The sequence below is a fragment of the Anser cygnoides genome, chromosome 11 (assembly GCF_040182565.1).
Source record: "Anser cygnoides isolate HZ-2024a breed goose chromosome 11, Taihu_goose_T2T_genome, whole genome shotgun sequence".
Classification (NCBI taxonomy): Eukaryota; Metazoa; Chordata; class Aves; order Anseriformes; family Anatidae; genus Anser; species Anser cygnoides.
Genome location: NC_089883.1, coordinates 3455863 through 3474734, shown reverse-complemented (window position 1 = coordinate 3474734; position 18872 = coordinate 3455863). Strand labels below are relative to the sequence as shown.

General features: G+C 43.9%; 1 protein-coding gene across 6 annotated transcripts in view; it reads left to right on the top strand.

Moving 5' to 3' along the window:
• The window catches only part of LRRK1 (leucine rich repeat kinase 1), a 76919-nt gene that overhangs the window by 48758 nt on the left and 9289 nt on the right, over positions 1 to 18872 (top strand). For all 6 annotated transcript variants that reach the window (XM_048076362.2, XM_067003824.1, XM_013181913.3 and 3 more), the window contains 14 exons: positions 1221 to 1341; positions 1589 to 1748; positions 1974 to 2250; positions 5291 to 5462; positions 6875 to 7038; positions 8325 to 8464; positions 9871 to 10120; positions 11567 to 11733; positions 12642 to 12839; positions 13505 to 13782; positions 13905 to 14099; positions 14923 to 15074; positions 16655 to 16772; positions 18084 to 18200. In XM_048076362.2, the coding sequence (XP_047932319.1) occupies positions 1221 to 1341; positions 1589 to 1748; positions 1974 to 2250; positions 5291 to 5462; positions 6875 to 7038; positions 8325 to 8464; positions 9871 to 10120; positions 11567 to 11733; positions 12642 to 12839; positions 13505 to 13782; positions 13905 to 14099; positions 14923 to 15074; positions 16655 to 16772; positions 18084 to 18200 (2509 nt within the window). The remainder of the gene's footprint in view (positions 1 to 1220; positions 1342 to 1588; positions 1749 to 1973; positions 2251 to 5290; positions 5463 to 6874; positions 7039 to 8324; positions 8465 to 9870; positions 10121 to 11566; positions 11734 to 12641; positions 12840 to 13504; positions 13783 to 13904; positions 14100 to 14922; positions 15075 to 16654; positions 16773 to 18083; positions 18201 to 18872) is intronic.

Below are 18872 nucleotides of genomic sequence, written 5' to 3'. Positions count from 1 at the left end.
TGCTATGTCCCATCGCGCTTTGCATCTGCTGCCTGGCAAAGCCGTCAGGAGACCTCCCACACTCTGTTCTGCAAAGGCAAGCGCTGCACCAGGCACCCCAGCTGGCTCTTTCATCTGGCTCTGGTTAGAAGTACCAGGGACCCAGTTCGAGGCACACAGAAGCACGGTGCGAGAGAGAAAGCTTTGTGGTTCAGTCTCCTCGGAGGTCTTTTCCCATCGCCACAGAGCACGATACCACGATTTCATTCATCCTTTCTCAAGGAGGCTTTCTTTCGCCTACCCCACATCCTGCACATTCCCCTTCTTTACCTTCCTTTCTCCTGCATTTTCTCCCAGCCAGCATTCTGCCCAATTTCCTGCCTCCTCCTTCCCGTGCCCACTGCAGACAGTCTCCTTCCCTCCCTGTCATCCATCTGCATGGAGCAGTGCTGGAGGAGTGCGAGGAGCGTGCTGCGAAAGCCTTGTGTGGGTGAGCCCAGGGTGCCTTCATCAGTGCTGGTCCTCCAGCATCCCAGTGAGCATACACTTCCCAGCGTGACTCATGGCTGAGGTTTAAGATAAATCTTTAGAAAACCATTTTCTGTCGGCCCCAGGAACATGTGTGGGATCAGTTAGAAAGACCTTTTGTTGAGGAGAGTGGAAGAGAACTGTTCTTATCCGGCCCACAAAAAAAAGGCCAGAAATAGCAAGAGTTGGAGAGAACAGGTTTTTAGCTGTTAAAGAGAGGATGGAGGCCAGCTTTCAGGATCTAAGCATCAATTCCCAGATAACAGGACCCAGCTGAGCGAGGGCCGGAATGAGGGTGGGAAAAGGTGTCTGGTAGTCATCATCGTGTCTCTTTGATCTGAGGACCAGACTCGTCTCCAGTGGTTGCTGGAGCACAGCATTTTCCTCATTCTTGCAGACCCTTCCAGGATGTGTGCAGCACTGAAGGGAAAAAAGGTGATGGCTTTGGTTGGTCTGCCAAGGAAGTCCCCATAGGTCAGAGTGCATTAGGGGACAGAAGAGCAGCATGCAGAGAATGAAGCAAGCAGTTTGGCTTAATATATCTTTTCCAGGCTTCTTAGTATTTTTCTCCAAACTAAAAATGCTCACTGACAGCCTTCCTCCCATTCATTTGACACAGGAAACTTGGGCAGTGATAAGAGAAAGTGAGCCTGGAAAGGAAGGCGGTGTGCTGATAAGGTTTGGTAATCCTCCCCCTTGCATGACTTTTGCAGTGAGCTCTCGTGTAAGACTCTGGAAGGCCTCGATGGACTCCGACAGCTGATTTTTCACGTCACTTGCAACATGAAGGATGTCGGCAGCTCAATTTGCTCACAGAAACTTGCTGGGAGATTGGTGAGAACTGTGCTTTCCAGCAGTGATCCTTACCAAAGACAGGCTTCCTGGGGGGTTGGTTTGGGACCGGGAGGTGAACTTTGGGACTTACTGCTGCCACAAGAGGTGGGTGAAGTATACAGAACTGCTTTGGAAAAAGCCATCACTTCAAGATCCCTGTAAAGGGGAGACAGCTTAGACAGTTCATCACCAGCAGAATGATTGCTGTCTAATATTGATCCTGCTGTTTTTCTCACGTGGCTTGCAGATACCACGAAGTTACCTCAGTCTTCAAGAAGCTGTCCTTGCGGAACAGCATAAAAGAAGTCAGAATGATGATGTACAGTATTTAACAGACAGACAAATAGAGATGATCATTGAGCAAAACCCTGGAAATGATATCAAAGACTACGAAGACTTGCAAACTGGTAGGTCACAGCAGACTGGTGATTTCTTGGTAATTAATAAGTGTGACCAATTGAAGTGTTCCCCAGATACATGTTATTCTCTTGGCTCTTATTCTCATGTTATTCATGCTGGCTATACCTGGCGTGGATAAAGCTACCCAGAGTGCCTCCTAGTCTTGCTCATCTTCACTGTATTATCCTAATGTTGGCCTATTACTGATTTACAATTCTTTATTTTTTTTGCAGCAATTAATTTTCTCATAGAAACGGGTACGCTACTGCATTTCCCAGACACAAGCCACGGCCTGAGAAATCTGTACTTCCTCGACCCTGTCTGGCTCTCAGAGTGTCTGCAGAGGATTTTCAACATCAAGAGCTCGAAGTCTGTTGCTAAGAATGGAGTTATCAGAGCAGAGGATCTCAGGATGCTGCTGGTTGGGACGGGCTTCACTGAACAAACTGAAGAACAGTATTTCCAGTTCTTGGCCAAGTTTGAAATTGCGCTGCCGGTAGCCAATAACAGGTAGGTTGGTAATTAGAGAGGCTTAGCCAGACTGGAGAAAAATGGCCATTTAATCAGTGGATGTTAACAGGCTTTGTCACTGTAAGCAATAGTCTTGACAAAGATCCTGTTGTGATAAAATACTTGACTGCTTTAAGCAGTGTAATGGAAGACACCCATCCATTTGGGCTGTATTTCCTTTCCTTGGAAAGGCTGGCATGAGCTTCCTTTGGTCCAAACAAGCTAGGCCGGTGTGAAAACTTTCCAAAGCAGGTCTGAGCCCACTCAGTGCATTAAGACTGATGGGGTAAGGGACACTCTGGGGTGGCTCGACCACCAGCACGGAGGGGCAGTGACACCAGCAGGGATGTGGCGATGAGCAGGTGGGAGCTGTAAGTGCTGGGCTGGCACAGCCGCAGCTGGGAGAGGATGTGGGGCTTGTGGCTGCTGGGCCTGAAATGGAGATGGGCTGGAGTCATCTGCTTCCAATGAGTGATTCTCGCTTCAGGCTAGGGCAGAAAACCTTGGGTAGTCAATAAATACGTCTGCCCTGAAAGCGCTATAATGTATTTCTAGTGAAATCAGGAAATTGCAGCTTCAGTAGCAAAGCGATTTTCTTATTTTATTTTTTGTAGCCTCATCCAAAGGTGTTGATCAATAGTTTTCCTAGAAATGGTGTAGAAAACCTCCTTCTCTTTAAATGTTAATGAATCCTTCTCCCTCCCGCCCCCTGATCTCTTTTCCTCCGGGCAGAGTTCCCTGCTATTTTTCTCTCTCCCATCTGCTTGGCGACCGCCTGTTGTTGGGTTAACGGTGAAACCATCGTCGTATTGCACTTCTGATGTGGCATTTGCATTTCACTTCCTTGCCCTTCCAGGACAGCCCGGCTGCATCGCTCTGAGCCTCTCGGGAGCTCTGAATGCCAGCACAAGTGCAGCATTCTCTGTGCTGTCATTATGCCTGTCACTTATCCAGTCCCGGATGCCAACAAATTTTCTCAGGCTTAACACAGATAAAGCAGCAATGTTTCTGCTTAGTCCAGAGTGCCTTTTGGACTCCTTGTCACTATCTGCCATTTTTCTCCAAGGCAATTACATTGTCTGTGCCTCGGGAACAAGGAAACTGCTTTTTCGTGGCCTGCCCAATCTTTTTTAGAGCGATCCAAGCCACATTAACAGAATATTCTTCCCACTGACGAGCTGTAGCTATAGCAGGTTGGATTAATTTAATGTACTAGCCAGACACAGAGCAGTTATTTGTTACTGTGCTTCTGCAACTATTGTCTAGATTGCCAGATAGGATTTCTGTGCAGTCAGGAGAGAAAGCAGCTGCCAGTTTCTGTTCTGAAAGGGTGGATGGGGGCATGTTTCACATATTTTCAAAATTTGCATTGGCTGTTGTTCAAAAGCATCGAATCTCCATCTGTATTATAATCCACTATATAGTTGTGGTCCAGGAGGGCCTCATTGGCCTTCTTGTTTCTAACACTCCTAGACCCTTTCTTTGATGTGCTGAGGAAAATTTATTGGCTGTCATACAACGCATCAACTACCTTTACAGGGAAAACTTGATGCACTCCACTTTCCTGCTTAAGGTGCATATAAGTTAGCTTTGATCTGCTTGCAAAAAAAAAGGATTGAAAATATGACCGTCCTTATTGTAATTTGTAAGTGAAGAGAAATTTTTATCAGTTTTACGTTCCAGAGATGTTTTATGGAAGGGATAATTTGATCATGTAAAACATCATCAGATGTTATGGACTGGAACATATGGAGAAAGCTGTTGTCTAGTGATGGCTATTTTTTCTGAGCTGATTTTTCAGTTTTTACAGAGTACTGCAGCTGCTAGAAAGAAAACGTGATAGGCTTAAAGCATTGGATTTGGACCCAGCATTAGTTCTAGTTGTGTGTGTAGTCCCTGTCACTGTTACTTTGGTCAAGTCCCTTGGCTGTTTGCCTCATTGCTGTCATTATGCCCGTCAATGATGAGCCCCAGATGCTGACAAATTTTCTCAGGCTCAACACTGAGCAGTGTTTCTGCTTACAACCAAATGTGATTTGGACCAATTTTTGATCGTATAAGCATCTTGGAACGTATTTGGTGCAGAAGAGTATCGCTGCTAAGGGATTTATTGGCAGGTATTGAAAGCCATAAGCTCATAGTTTTCAAAACAGTTTTAGTCTTCCAAAAGTTTTTAGCTTCCCAAATACTGAAGATCAGCACAAATGAATATTCTGTGCTTACTGAGAGATCTGAAAATAATTTGAAAACTTTGTGGGCCTCTACCCCAGCGTAGCTGTTAGTTCGGATGAGTTGGACTCTAGTAGCACTGAGTCTCCTCCCACACTTGGGAAAAGATCCACTGCTGGACCCAAAACCTGCCCGCAGGAGGAGGTGGAGCAAAGCTGCTGGCATCAGCCTGGCACAGTGAGCTCTTGCTTGTTGGAGTTTGTCAGGGACGTGTCAGGGAGTCCATCAGCTGCAGCATGGTACAGCAGGAAACACTGTCATGGTGACGCATAAGATGCTCTAATTCTTGGGACTAGGATGTGAGCCAGAGCAGTCCCTGCAGCCCATAAATGTCTCGTTGCCACCTCCCACCTTCTGGGCTTACAGAGGCTGAGCTGCTGTATGTTGTTTTTGCATTTATCTCCTGTTCTATGTAGCAGCACAGCTGTAATTCTCTTTTTACTACTGGAGCACAGTAGTCAAGATACCAAGTCTGAATGAGTCTCAACATCACAGCTGTTCTAATGACTCCTATATTTTAACGCATTTAATTTGTGATTACACAAACGTCCTGCTGATTACATCAATTTTAGCCCTGTCCAATAGCCCTGGCTGAATCATGTCATGTCTGTTTTGCCTCTGCTTACTTCCATAGTGTAAATGAACTTCATGTATTGCTGCAGTGCCTTTAGTCTAAAAGCTTTTTTATATGCAGTAGGCTGTGCCATTAAAAATCTCTTTGGAGACTGAATTGCCTTATTATCCAGTAACAAAGTACTCACTGTTACAAGCTGTAGCTTAAATTTGAGCTGTTGAATTTGATTTGTTTCAGGTACCTCCTCCCTCATCTGCTTCCTACCAAGCCAGCATTAGATATCCACGGGTTCTGCCACCAGACTACAAACACGGTCCAAAGGGTCTTCAAGATGAGTTTTGTCCCAGTTGGCTTTTGGCAAAGATTCATAGCACGAATGTTAATTAGCCTGGCAGAGATGGACCTCCAGGTAGGTTACTGTATCTCTCTGCAAGCAAAAGGAGAGAGCTGAAGTTAGTGTTCAATCTAAGTGCTTGTTTCTGCACATCCAGTGTGATTTGGTCACAGACTTCATTAAAATTATTGAGTAAACAGTAATGCAATCTGCAGTCAAAATCTGAAACTGTTTTTATAGTAGGTGTCATTTAGAACAACAAATTAACACTGGGAAGAAACCCTGCCTTTTCCACTGTCTCTTTATAGCACGATTCCCTGGAAGGACTCAGTACCCCCACCATCTTCCAATTACAAGTAATTGGAGTTCTGCCTGCAGCTCTTGTCCATGACGATTCCACTGGGTCAGACTCTGCTTTCACTTGCCAGTGGAGATCTGGAATATCTCCATCAAGTCAGCTATCTGAATCTGTAAGGGTTTAAATGAGAAACAAATTACACAACTCATGTCTTAAAGGGATAATGAATGCAAGGAGGCACCCTATTAGTGCAAGTAATATGCATATCATTAAAGTAGTCTTTGTAAGGTTCTGAAAGTTAAGTGAATTTTGTTGGTATTGACAATTTTTTACAACTGTTTATATCTGAAAACACAGCTCTGCTGGAAACCATGATAAATACCTACAGAATATTTTTACTACTACCATGGTGTCTTCTTTACAGCTATCCATTTACATTGTGTTCTGTCCCTGATGTCCAGAACATGGAAAACATGATACTTGTTTTTGGAAGGTCCTCCGAGTTCCAGGTTTCTGAAACCGTTTAATAATTTTGCCTGTTTTAAAGGGCTGTCTTGGCAACCCCTTGCTTACATCCTCATGGACACTATATAACCTTAAAGCCCCATTACTAGGGACCTCGCCCAATCCACAGTGAAGTGAATGGAGAGGCATCTCACCAGTCTGCAGAGAACTAAGCATAAGGGCAGTGAGTACAGTGGAGTTCTGCAGATTAATGCTTTGGTTTAAAAACAAAAATACCTTTTGCTCTAAGTACTGATTTGAAATGCCTTGGAGGAAAGCCATCTTCCTCCCACTGAAACAGGTGGAAAAGTTAACTCTACATTGAGGGCAGACTTGATCATTCAGTAAAGCATTTAAGCTCTTCTTGAAGTTTATAAGACTTCTGCAAATACAGAATTCATGTAACAAATGTCATGATTATAGAATTAACAGTTGTTTGCTGACATGAAATTCTTTCTTTTTGAGTGGCATAGAAATGTTTTGGTGGCTGCAAAAACAACTTTTACTGTGTGTATTTTCATTCTATTGCAATTTTTTTATGAGTGTGGGTCGCTCTGTATGGAAAAGTTACGATAGCATCTGTGAAAGCCAAAAAAGAAAAGTCACCCTATTGCTTGATTAAAGCAACATTCTCCTGAGAAATTTTGGTGATGTAACGATTATCATGCTTTTCTGCTTGTTTCAGCTTTTTGAAAATAAGAAGGACACCAAGACAAGAAACAAAAAGGTGACCATCTACAGCTTCACAGGCACTCAAAGAAATCGATGCAGCACCTTCCGAGTCAAAAGGAAACAAACTGTTTACTGGCAGGAAGGTCTGTTCGTTACCTTTGATGGAGGCTATCTTAGGTAATTTGTGTTTGTAATGCAGCATGCGTTACAAGGGAACTAATAGAGTGTGTGAAGCACATCATCTGAATGGAGATGAATGGGCCTGACTCATTGTATATGCTCACTCATCAGTAGAAGAGGAGGCTCTTCTAATAGCCATAACTCATCTGGTAACAACTGGTGACAACAATGATGAGTAAGTGATTGTTTGGCAGTTCTGAAAATGTCAGCCTTATGTGTTATTGCAGCCACAAATTTAAAGAGGTCTGAAAACAGAAAGTGATATTCAGAGCAGAACTCTTTGCCAGGTAAAATCATGCATTGTCACATGCAAAAATTTCCTTAAGTCAATGAGTTTTCCATGGAATCCTAAAACCTCACCACTGTATGGCAGCAGTCCAGATGGGTGGAGGTGCTTCAGTGCTATCAGTGTGCATGTGACAGGGACTACAGGGAATGGGTTTAAGCTGGCCACGGTAGAGTGGCTGCTGGCTGCGAGCCTGGAGAAAACCTGCCGCCCATATTCTTTCACAAATGCAGAGAGTTGGCAGCCACATAAAAACTTTAATCTCTGCACTAGCTGAAGATGTGTTTATTCTTCCATTCCCTGGCAAGACAGGGAGGAACCATTGATGCTGTTGTGTCGTTGGAGACCAGAAGGGCATAGTGACTTTCCTGAGTTTGTTTAGGCAGTCTGCAGATGAACAGAGACTTGGATTCAAATGTTGCAAATCATGGGCTAGAACCCTAAATTCTAGAACGTGGTTGTGGTCATACTGTATCTTCCTAGGTTCTGTGCATCAGAAAATTAAAGCTCTTTAATACAAAGATGCTGTTGGTTGTTTTTTTTTTTTTAGTATTTGTCCTTTTTGTGGGAATGGCACAAGAATTATTCTATCCATTTTTTTTTCAAACATTTTTTGGAAGTTTGGAGGATATTTTAATTATTATTATCATGAGGCATTGGAAAAATCCTAACCCTCCATCATTCTGGATAGAGCATTTCTGTCAAAACTCTACATTATACTCGGTTCACTGAGGCCAGAGTTTTCTCTGGGCCAGACCTTCTGTAGCACTTATCCATTGTGAGGAATCAGCATTTCTGTGCAAGAATTGTCTTCTCAAAGGCATTTGCAGAATAGACTGAATTGAAAATGATTTTCAAAGCTAGATTGGGTTTTATTTTGATTACTTGTGAGCTACATGTTATTTCGTAACTCAGGTTTCCTAGGAGGAGAAAAAGTTTGTTGACACTGATACTTCACAAAAGTTTCATTTGTCTGTCTTTTGGCTTTCTTGTGCAGTGTGGAGTCTTCTGATGTGAACTGGAAAAAGAAAAAAAGTGGTGGAATTAAAATCATTTGCCAGTCAGAAGTGAGAGACTTTTCAGCGATGGCGTTCATCACAGATCACGTCAACTCTTTGATAGACCAGTGGTTTCCTGGTAAGAGAACTGCTGTAATTTTCTATGCAGTATTATGTCTGTTTAACAGAATGTTTTTTGACAGAGCTCTCCAGGTGCACAATATTGTGCATTAAATTAAGAACCCTCAGGCTCTGACAGTCTCAAGCCGATAACGTTTGAGAAAAGCTGATAACCTGCAGACAGACTGAGATTCTTTGCCAACAAACCTTGGTCTAGACATTGTGTCTTTCATCTCATCAATCACAGGTGAAACATTACAGTTGAAACAGGACCTGCTTCCAGAGGAGTCTGAGAGACTTCCTGTGCTCACAGCAGAGGCAGGATTTTGCCCAAACTACTTGGTACTGTTCCTTGATGCCAAAACTCATTTTGGCATCAGCTGGGATCAGTATTTTACCCACCATTTCTAACAGCCTGTAATTTTACAAAATTGTGATGTGAGAGGCATGAGTGAATATGATACCAAGGACTCTGTGCCAAGGTAACTTCCTTGATTCCAGCAGTTGTTTTTCCTGTGATCAGCACAGACCCTGCTGTTACCCAGCGGGCTGTTTGCAACCCCAATACACTTTGTTTAAAACCAAAACAAAATCTGAAGTATTTTTTGTCATCCCACATTGGTCACACACTGGTTTAGAAAACGGTGCCAAAATCTCTTAATTGGACGTTCTCTTGAGGAAACAGTTGTGCACTCTCACATAACCATGTTCTGCATGTTACGAAGATAAAAGAAGATTTTATTTGCCTTTAGATTAAAATAATGATAGTATTAATCACTGAAGCTTGAGAAAAGTCATGACTTCAAAGGCTACGGCCTGGATTCACCCTGCCTAATTGTAGGCATGTAACAGAAGCTGTCACCACAAAATCCTTCTGTAGTCAGTGGGAGAGGTGGAAGCCTCACAGAGGTTCTGCCTTGGTGGGATCTCAGTTTCCCCCAGAGGGGCTGAAAGCATTGCTCATGAGGGAGCCTGCTGTGACTGTGTTCCTGACTTTGGTGCTGCAGCTGAGTGCTTCCTCCTAGCCTGCATCTGAAGCTCCCAGGCTGAGCGCAGTGTGTCGTGCCTCCCAGCCCCTTCCCATTCCCATTCCCATGCCTGCTCCCCACCTGAAGCCATCTGGCAGCTTGCAGTGGCTGGGGCTCATGGGCAGCCTCACAGCTGCCATTCTTCTGCTGCATGGTCATGCCCTTTATGATACGCTATGATCCCTGTAAACAGTTCACACGCAGACATCCAGCAAGTAGGAAGCTCCCTCTAATTCTTTATTCATATACTTCGCATTTCTACTGGTCCAGAATGCATTTTCTTTGCAAGCCTGTGCATTACCTGCGAACTGTGACTGTAGACATTTGAATGTGCTAGGAACTGTTTCTCCTTCTCAGTTTGTGAGTCACTTTTTCTGTTTGTTTGCTTGGTTTGAAGCACTCACAGCCACTGAGAGCGATGGCACGTTGCTGATGGAGCAGTACGTGCCCTGCCACATCTGTGCAGCTTCCAGGCTGGAGGAGAACGATTGTGGTGAGAAGGCGGAGGACGCACAGTACTTTAACATGGAGGACTGTGTCCTAACTGCCATCGAGCTGGACTGCATCACGTGTCCTAACCACCCTGACATCCCTGTTTCTCTCCAAGAGCTGGTCCCAGAACTTTTCATGACAGATTTTCCTGCCAGGTAATGTTACTCAATCGCCTTTGGTTAGATTTCAGTGTGTCTATGTAGGTCAGTTGGTTTTGTTTTCCTAAGTCATCTCTGGTAGGGGAACCTGGTCAGGTTGGATGGGATCTTGCTCAGCCTGATCTAGAGGAAGATGTCCCTGCCCATGGCAGTGGGGTTGGAACTAGATGGTTTTAAGGTCGCTTCCAACCCAAACCATTCTGTGATTCTTTGATTCACTTCACAGGGTCCTCGGAGATCACTGCAGTGCAATGTGACAGTCCCTTTTTAACACCACAGCTGTTCTGCATTGTCCAGTATTCTGGCTGGAGCTTTCTCTAGTTGGAGCCTTTCTGGGATCCCTGTTATGAACCAGAAAGGAGACATCAATATGGCAAACCCAAAAGGCAGTGCTGCTTGCATCACAAGCCTGGCACTGAAATCACCTTTAGGTTTGAAGAGCCTTTAGGAGAGTGAGTTTATGTAGGCACCACTACAGAATTCATGTTGAGGCTTCAGCATGATTCAGAGATGTTATTTTTGGAGTAGTAGTGTGGTAGTCCTGAACAGCTGGAGCAGCACTTCCATACCTGTAGCAGCATTGCCAAATCTTTTAGCTGCTTACCTGCATTCCCAGAAGAGTTTGATCTTGTACCCCATATTACTTAGTGTGTAGAACAAGAGTGGAACGAGAGATGACCTGACAGCAGGCAGAGGCTGGTGTCCCTTTTAGTTCACATTTATCAGACCTCTTTGGGTCCAGTGCAGAGCTGTGAGGCCTCCAGACCAAATGATGTCCTGTCAGCTGCTCTCGGAGCTTTCTGTGCTCCCAATGGCCCCTGTTCCCTTTTCACAGTCATTTTAATGGGCATTCTGGGCCAACACCCAGTGGCCAGTCACGATGGCCTCCTCGCAGCGTTTTCTCCTATAGATTTATTTCACTGATGCGAGGTGAGTGGAGATGTTTCAAGTACGAACCGCTGTAAAAGTAGGCTCTGGAAGAGTGGGGAAATGATGAATTACAGCCTGGGAACAGCAAGCTGATTGGAATAATCAGGTTTCAGAGTGTGGGGCTGTTCGTAAACATCCTGTCCAGCCTCAGCAGAGAGGAGAGGAACTGGAGGTAAATGAAGTAAAAAAAAAAATCATTAATATAGATAAATGTTACAAATATTGCACTTGTGTCATCTGCTTGGAAAAGGAGCTTATGTGCTTTCCAGATCTATTTGATTCTCACAGGATAAGTTGCCTCAGTAAAAAGCCTTTTACTTTCTTTCTGCAATGAATCTGTTGAGCCATACATGAGCCAGAGTACCTTAAGATGACAAAGGTAGCTGAGGTGACCCTTTCCTCTCAGCAAATACAAATCTATGAGGGATCTGTGAAATTGGCATTAAATATGTGAATTTACAGTGCCTTTAAAGCTTTTCTTTTAATTAAAAAGCCCCAATATCTCTTTGGCAGACTGTTCCTGGAAAATAGCAAACTGGAATGCAGTGAAAATGAAAACAACGTTCTTGGCCAAGGTGGAAGTGGAACCGTTATATATCGGGCACGATACCAAGGAAAACCAGTGGCTGTGAAGAGATTTCAGATAAAAAAGTGCAATGGTTCTCCCACTTCAGCTGTAGGTACAGTATACAAAATTGGTATTGGGAATCAGCTCTTGCAGCCTGTGATCACAAGCTAAAACCAAAGAGCCTTTGCTCTCCGTAGTGCTGGCAGCACCTGTTTATATGCTGCTTTGAAATTCATAGCAAAATTGATGCCTTTTCATGGAGAAGGAGGATGCATCTTAACGAGTGTTTCATGAAAGCACCTGTAAGATGTTGGGAAGGTCACTGGCACTGTAGGAAGCTTCTTATCTGCAGGTCAGTGGGTGGACTTACAGGGTGCCAAGGCAGAGCAATTGATTGAGGTGGAAGGCAAGATTTCATCTTCTGTTCCCAAGCTATTTGGCAATGAGAAGTGTGTATGTGCATGGGTTTGCACTAAGGACTTGCAGGTCTCTACCTTTTCGTGTCTTACTCCTGTACCAGCACCTCAAGAAAGGAAATTGGAAATCCTTCTCCACCTGATAGATCCTCCAGGCAGGGACAGCCTCTCATACTGCATATGCTGGGTGTTGAGCCCAGGTTTCCATTGGTAGTTCAGTCCATGAACAGAAGAAATGGGGAAAGTGCCTCACTTCCTCATTTTTGTCAGGGAAAGGTGCAGTGAGCCCCTGAGGTGTGGAAGAGGCCAGCTGCTGTCCCAGTGACAGATAGCCTTCGGAAAGACCAGACTTGCCTGAGCAGCCTGGGGTGTCTCATGGCAGAAGGACAATTGCTGAAAAGGGTCCCTCTTCTGGCAGGGCAGACAGGAAAGGGTAGAGAAGACTCCTTCCACTGAAGGTTCTTCTATGTAATGTCCACACTCGGAGGATGTTACTTTAAAAAGGACAGCATGAGGTTTCATTTGCTCAGTGATGAGCACCCTCCAAAAAGTCCCTAACATGCTCTTAGCTGGAGAGTGAGAAGGAGTTTGTTTGTCTTGCCAGATACCATGCTGAAACACCTGAGAGCCATGGACGCCATGAAGAACTTCTCTGAGTTTCGCCAGGAGGCCAGCATGCTCCACTCACTGCAACATCCCTGCATCGTCTCCCTCATTGGCATCAGCATCCATCCACTCTGCTTTGCACTAGAGCTGGCTCCTCTGGGCAGCCTCACCACTGTCTTATCTGAAAACTCCAAAGGTAAAAGCGTGGTCTCCCCCTGGGAGAGCTCACTCCCCAAGTCACAGTAGTGACAAATGGTAAACAACACTGAAACTACTGCTTTATTTACTGAAGGGGATTTTTTTTTTTTCCATACTGGGGGAAGTAGGAGGGATGGAATTGCTCTTAAACAGTGCCTTTGGTAACCTAGTAAAAATTGATGTTCAGGGTTTTCAGAATTTCTTTGGAGACCTGGATTTTCAATTCCTCTGCAAATTAATAAGAAGTGCATCTCACTTCAATGCTGCCTGTGTAGTCTGTGTTGTTCCCCCTTCAGAGGAGTGTCTGGCACTCTAAATTCTCTAGTAACTGTGGTTTTGTCACTGTCAAATGAATGACACTACTTCTGAAATAGGCTGAGGCCATCTGACCCTCTTGGCACCTTGGCTTTGTGTCAACTTGCAGTCAAACACTAATTTTTGCCAGAAGATTCAGGGGTCTAAAAGTGAAAGGCTTTTAAAAAAATCTAATGGAACTGCCAGATGCATATAGTAACATGAACAGTGTCACTTTGAGTCATGGCGCTGAGTGATGTTTTAAATGGTTGTTACTTACTGCTCTGGAGTTTGAAAGAGAAAGAAATGGGGAAAAAAATGAGCTATTACAATTACAAGAACTGAAGTCAGGCTGTTCCTTCGTGACAGGGTCTTCTTTTGTGCCGCTGGGGCACATGCTGACGCACAAAATAGCGTATCAGATTGTGACAGGCCTTGCCTACCTGCATAAGAAGAACATCATCTTCTGTGACCTGAAGTCAGACAACATCTTGGTGTGGTCACTGGATGTCAAGGAGCACATCAACATCAAGCTCTCTGACTACGGAATCTCCCGGCAGTCGTTCCATGAAGGAGCACTTGGTGTGGAAGGCACACCAGGCTATCAAGCCCCTGAGATCAGGCCTCGGATAGTCTATGATGAGAAGGTAAATGTGGCATATCTATTGGGGCAGCCCCTGGGTGACAGGCTTTCCCACCGTGGTCTTTCTCGCTCTCCTCTCCACTCACCAAGGGAGGTTTGCCCTTTTCTCTCTGTTGCTGCCTCTAGGTTGACATGTTCTCGTATGGGATGGTTCTGTACGAGCTACTGTCTGGTCAGCGGCCTGTGCTAGGACAACACCAGCTCCAGATTGCAAAGAAGCTGTCTAAAGGGATTCGTCCTGTTCTTGGTCAGCCAGAAGAGGTGCAACTATATAGGATGCAGGCACTCATGATGGAGTGTTGGGACACTAAGCCAGAAAAGGTACGACACAACCCTCAGCACCAGTGTTCTCTGATCACGTAGCTACAGGGCTCTGGCAGGCCTCTTCACAGAGGAGAGCAGGGTTCTGTCTTGGTACAGAAGAACAGCTCAGTTGCCTATTTACCCCTCCTGCTGATTTGACCCAGAACTTGTACTAAATTAAATGAGAGTTTTATGAATGAAACAATGGCAGAGTGGTGGCCTTAGACATCTGGGGTGACACGAAGGTCCCTTGACGTCAATGGCAGTTAAGCTATTGATTTCACTTGGGCAAGACATTACCCATAATTTCTAGAAGCAGCTACAGTATCATGCTGTGAGTGTAACTACAAAGACTTCAAAAACCCCGAGATTATGAAAGGCAGTATGAGGGGATAAGAAAAGGGTTTAAAGTATGAAAAAAGGATTTTGCTGCATTATATTTCTCATTAATTAAGTTGGAATTTCAGAGCTCCTGTCCTTCAAACAAAGGTTGGCTTGACTCACAAGCAGCTAGGCTCTGTCGTGAGATTGGGTCAGCTTCCAAAGTTCTTACATCTGAAGAAATTCATGAATAAAAAGTGTAAGAGAAACATGGACCAAAACATGGAAATACGGAAGATGTTTGGTGTCAGTGTCTGGGATACAGAGGGATGCTAAGAATGAATGAGGTGGGATTTGTAAGGAGGATTTGGTGCAGACTTGAATATGTAGCAGGAACTTTTATGAAAGAAGTGCTATTTCTTGACTCTCTAACTTTAATAATGACTATTATGATTGCTATTTCATCAGGACCTCCAGCTGCCTGTGTGATGCATGTCTTTCTCTTTTCCTTTCCCCACAGCGTCCACTGGCCATTTCTGTCGTAGGACGGATGAAAGACCCTACCTTTGCAACATTTATGTACCTGCTGTCGTGCGGGAAGCAGTCTTCCTTCTTCTGCTCCCAAGGACAGGAATACACTGTGGTGTTCTGGGATGGAAAGGAAGACACCAGGTTAGATGGCTCATATTAGTCTTTTTTTTTTCTTTTTTCATATTATAGTAAAAATCCTTCAGTGTCTTCACTAATGCCTCTGGGAGGGAGGTAAAGAAGGTGAAAGTGAATTTGGGTGAATGCCAAGGATACACTGAACACTGTTTTCCCAAACTCTTTTAATTGGGAACAGTGGTTGCTTTATAAAGGATATTTAATGAGCTTAACTCTGCTTCAGTTAATATGAGGAGAAGATTAGGGCAGTGTAATGATTCATACACACAGGATGAAGCATTTGCACATGAGAACAGACGTGTTCTGCCTTTCCTAATGAGGCCATTTAACACTAAACCTTTCCTAATTGAGACTGCAGCTCCATCTCTGTTCTGCAAAGCAATTAAGCACATGCTTAAACCCTATTGAAATCATCAGGAGTTAGCCACATGCCTGAAGCTGTGTGTGCATCCAAGTGTATACTTCCAGTAAAATGTGTGCTACACTGAATAGGCATGCACTTTAAATGTTATTAAATTGTGACTGAGATGATGGTGTTCTGCTCAGCCACATGTGACCCATAGCTAGCTGGGTTTATTTTTATGGATGTTACGGATTTTTATAGCCCCCATTTTATTTGGAAACATTCACAAACTGATCTGAATTGTGTATTAATGTATTCATTGTTTGTAAGCATTAACCTAGTGGGAAAGGTACAGGATTTGTTCGTGAACTGTTTGCTTTGCTATTTGTGGTGCTTGGTCAGTCGCTCAGTGCAGCCAGTATAACAATTCCTGATGTAACTGGTGAAACACATGGGACTCGCAGATGTATTTTGAATACATGGATGTTGTCCAAATATTCACAGCAATATATCTCAGTGAATCTGCTTCCTGACTGGACAATCCAATTGCTGGAGACTGCTGAATAACAAATTACTTATATATGACAGATTTCAGGATGTGTAATTGCTTGTGCCACAGTTGGTAGAACATCTGGGCTCGCAGATGTGATTGTGAATATCCAGTTGTTGTTGAAACACCCAAACCCTTCACCAAGCCCAAAACAAAAAAAAAATCCTTGTAGTTCCAAAAATATTAATTAGTCATATTTATAAATGTTTTTATCAGATTACAGCTCTTTGCTCTGCTGTGGAAGAGGCGTCGTCTTCTGTTTATGTACTAGAATAAGTAATGAAGCAAGATAATACTGAGGCAGTGGACTTGGAGAAAGAGCACATACTCTCTTGAGAATCTTAATGGGCAAGAAAGGCTCAGACCTCCCAGCTATTAATTACTGCTATTCAGCTGGAGCTAGTTGTCTCGCAGCTGAATTATAGTAACAGACCATGGAAGTGCTCCTAATCCATTTCAGTGCAAAGTCAGATAGCTGAGTTAAATCTTCACTGCAGCAATCACATATCTGCCCCCTGAGGAAGAGCTGTGGCACATCTGTATTTGTCTTCCTTTATGATGACCTTTTGGCGGGGTGGGGAGCCTTGTAGCACTGTCCACATCATGTTACGGCCTGGCTAAAAGTGCTGAGTACCATCCTGTAGCAGATTGCAGGCTGGCTGCTGGCAGTAGCAAATTATTTGCTCTTTTCAGAAACTACACGGTGGTGAATCCAGAGAAAGGAATCATAGAAGTGGAGAGGATGAGCTGCCCAGGAATGAGGCTGTGCTGCCAGCTAAAATTTCAGAATGCCCTGTGGGCTGCCACAGAGGTAAGCATGTCCTGCACTTCAGTGCCCTGCTCACGAGGAGCATCATTAGAAGAGACACAAATCAAGGGCCTATTAAACTGGTAAAGCTAAGAGTGTTTGAGACAACAGGCACCTCAGATGAGCAGCATGATTTCACATCTGCTGTTCCCTGGTGTATCATTTCTGCTGGTTGTTTAGCTGACACCTAGATCAAAATCACATCTCCTGGTGTTCAAAGCGGTCGTGGGAACCTCTGCTGCCTGAGATGAAGCTGTCCAGGTTGTAGCATATCTGTGCTGGGGGGTTTCATCTGGGAAATGTCCTTATCTGTAAGTGATAAGGGGAAACAGTGAAAGAAACCATGCCTTAAGGGTGGGGTTTTGAAAGAGGCCTGAGGGATTTGAAAGTTGGTGGGAAATGGGTACCCGAGTTTAGTATTCATCCTGGAAAACTGTGACTGAAAAGATAAGAGTGAGGGAGCATGGCTGATTTATCTCTCAGAGCCCCTGTCTGCCCATCGAAAAGGGCTGTGTTAAGTGTCAGCCAGTTCTGACACAATCATTTGACACAAAACAAATAAAAAAATAGTTGAAACACATTGAAATGTTCCTGAAGCTCAGTTTCAGAGAGAGAGGAAAAGGCCACACTTGCTGAATAAGTAATTTGTGCTGGTTAATTCACTCAGCTGTAGTATAGATACTGGAACTGAACGAGAGTATTGATCTTTCTTCCATGTAGGAAAATAAGATATTTGACATCTTCTGTCCTCACAAATTGAGGCAAAGTTCGAATATTCCTATTTTTTCCATAACAAGAAGTATAAAAAAAGTATAAATCAGAAAACTTTAAGCATTTTATTTCCACCTTTTTGATCAAAATTAAATGTGTCGATATTCCCCAAACCAGCTGTTCTATTTCAGTTTAGTGGACACACAAGGTGTAAAGCAGGTGTAATTCCACGTACAGTGTAATATTGGCTTTGCTTGAATTGACAGATTAATGCAAAATAACACAAAACGTGTTTCAGTTGTCCTGACATGTTCTGTGCAGAGTTGTCAAGTTCTGTTATAGATGTGGTGATAAAATACCTGTAGTGGTGATTTTGGTTGCTCTTGGATGGTGCATACATCGCCCACAGCTCGTTCGGGGGAAGGCAGTACCCAGTTTCTACCCACAGACAAGGCAGACGGTCTCCAGAGAAAACAAAGCTTTGGATATCGAGAAACACAAATAAAAACTGTTTTTGGAACCAATTTGATCTTGTCCAGATATCAAATGTAAACAGCATGAAAGGTGATTGAAATTTATTGAATTTCATGTGCTTTTTCACAGGACCAGAAGATATCAGTGTACGGGTTGCAAGGCATGTGTCCTCTAAAGGCTCCACAGAAAGGTTTAGACACTCCTGCTACTGTGAGCTGCTTCCTGGTAATGCCTGTTGTCAAAAAGGTAAGGAGGAACCCAGCTCTTACTTGGAAAAGGAGTGTTAGTGCCACTTGTCACTAGCCAGCATCGAAGGACTTTGCAATGTCTAGGAATGTTTTGGCAGTGGGAGGAGAAGGTTTCCAGGTCTTTGTGCCTCTGCCAGCAGAGCAAGAGACACAGGCGTGGGCATGAACCTGAGTCGGGGACCAGAGCTGGCACTTCCAAGCCTGCTGGGAAAATAGTCAAAATAGATCAAATTCCTCCACAAGGAAGTTTTCCAGCTGTGTTTCCACATCACTGCAAGACAAGGTTTAGGCCGATCAAGGAAAGTAGAGGGGACGTGAACTAATAATTAGTATAGAGGTTTGTTAACTATTAACACAGGACTCTGGTATATCCTAGCTGTTGCATTCACTCTTTTCTTGGCATGTGTGCATGCTGTTGTTTGTGTGCACAGTCATCTTTAAATATTATCTAGGCCCAGCCACACTTCTTTTTCTTTTTTTTTTTGGTTTTGAGTGAGAACACTTAGATAATAAATGCAGTCCATGAACTGCCACCTATGGGTAATAACAAAAGCTGTATACTATCTATCTGGTTCTGGAAATGATAACATCCAATTACTGGCAAGCGAAGTCTGACATTACTGCCTATTGTGGGCAAGTCTTGGGAGATGTATAAAAACTGGTTTGGGGC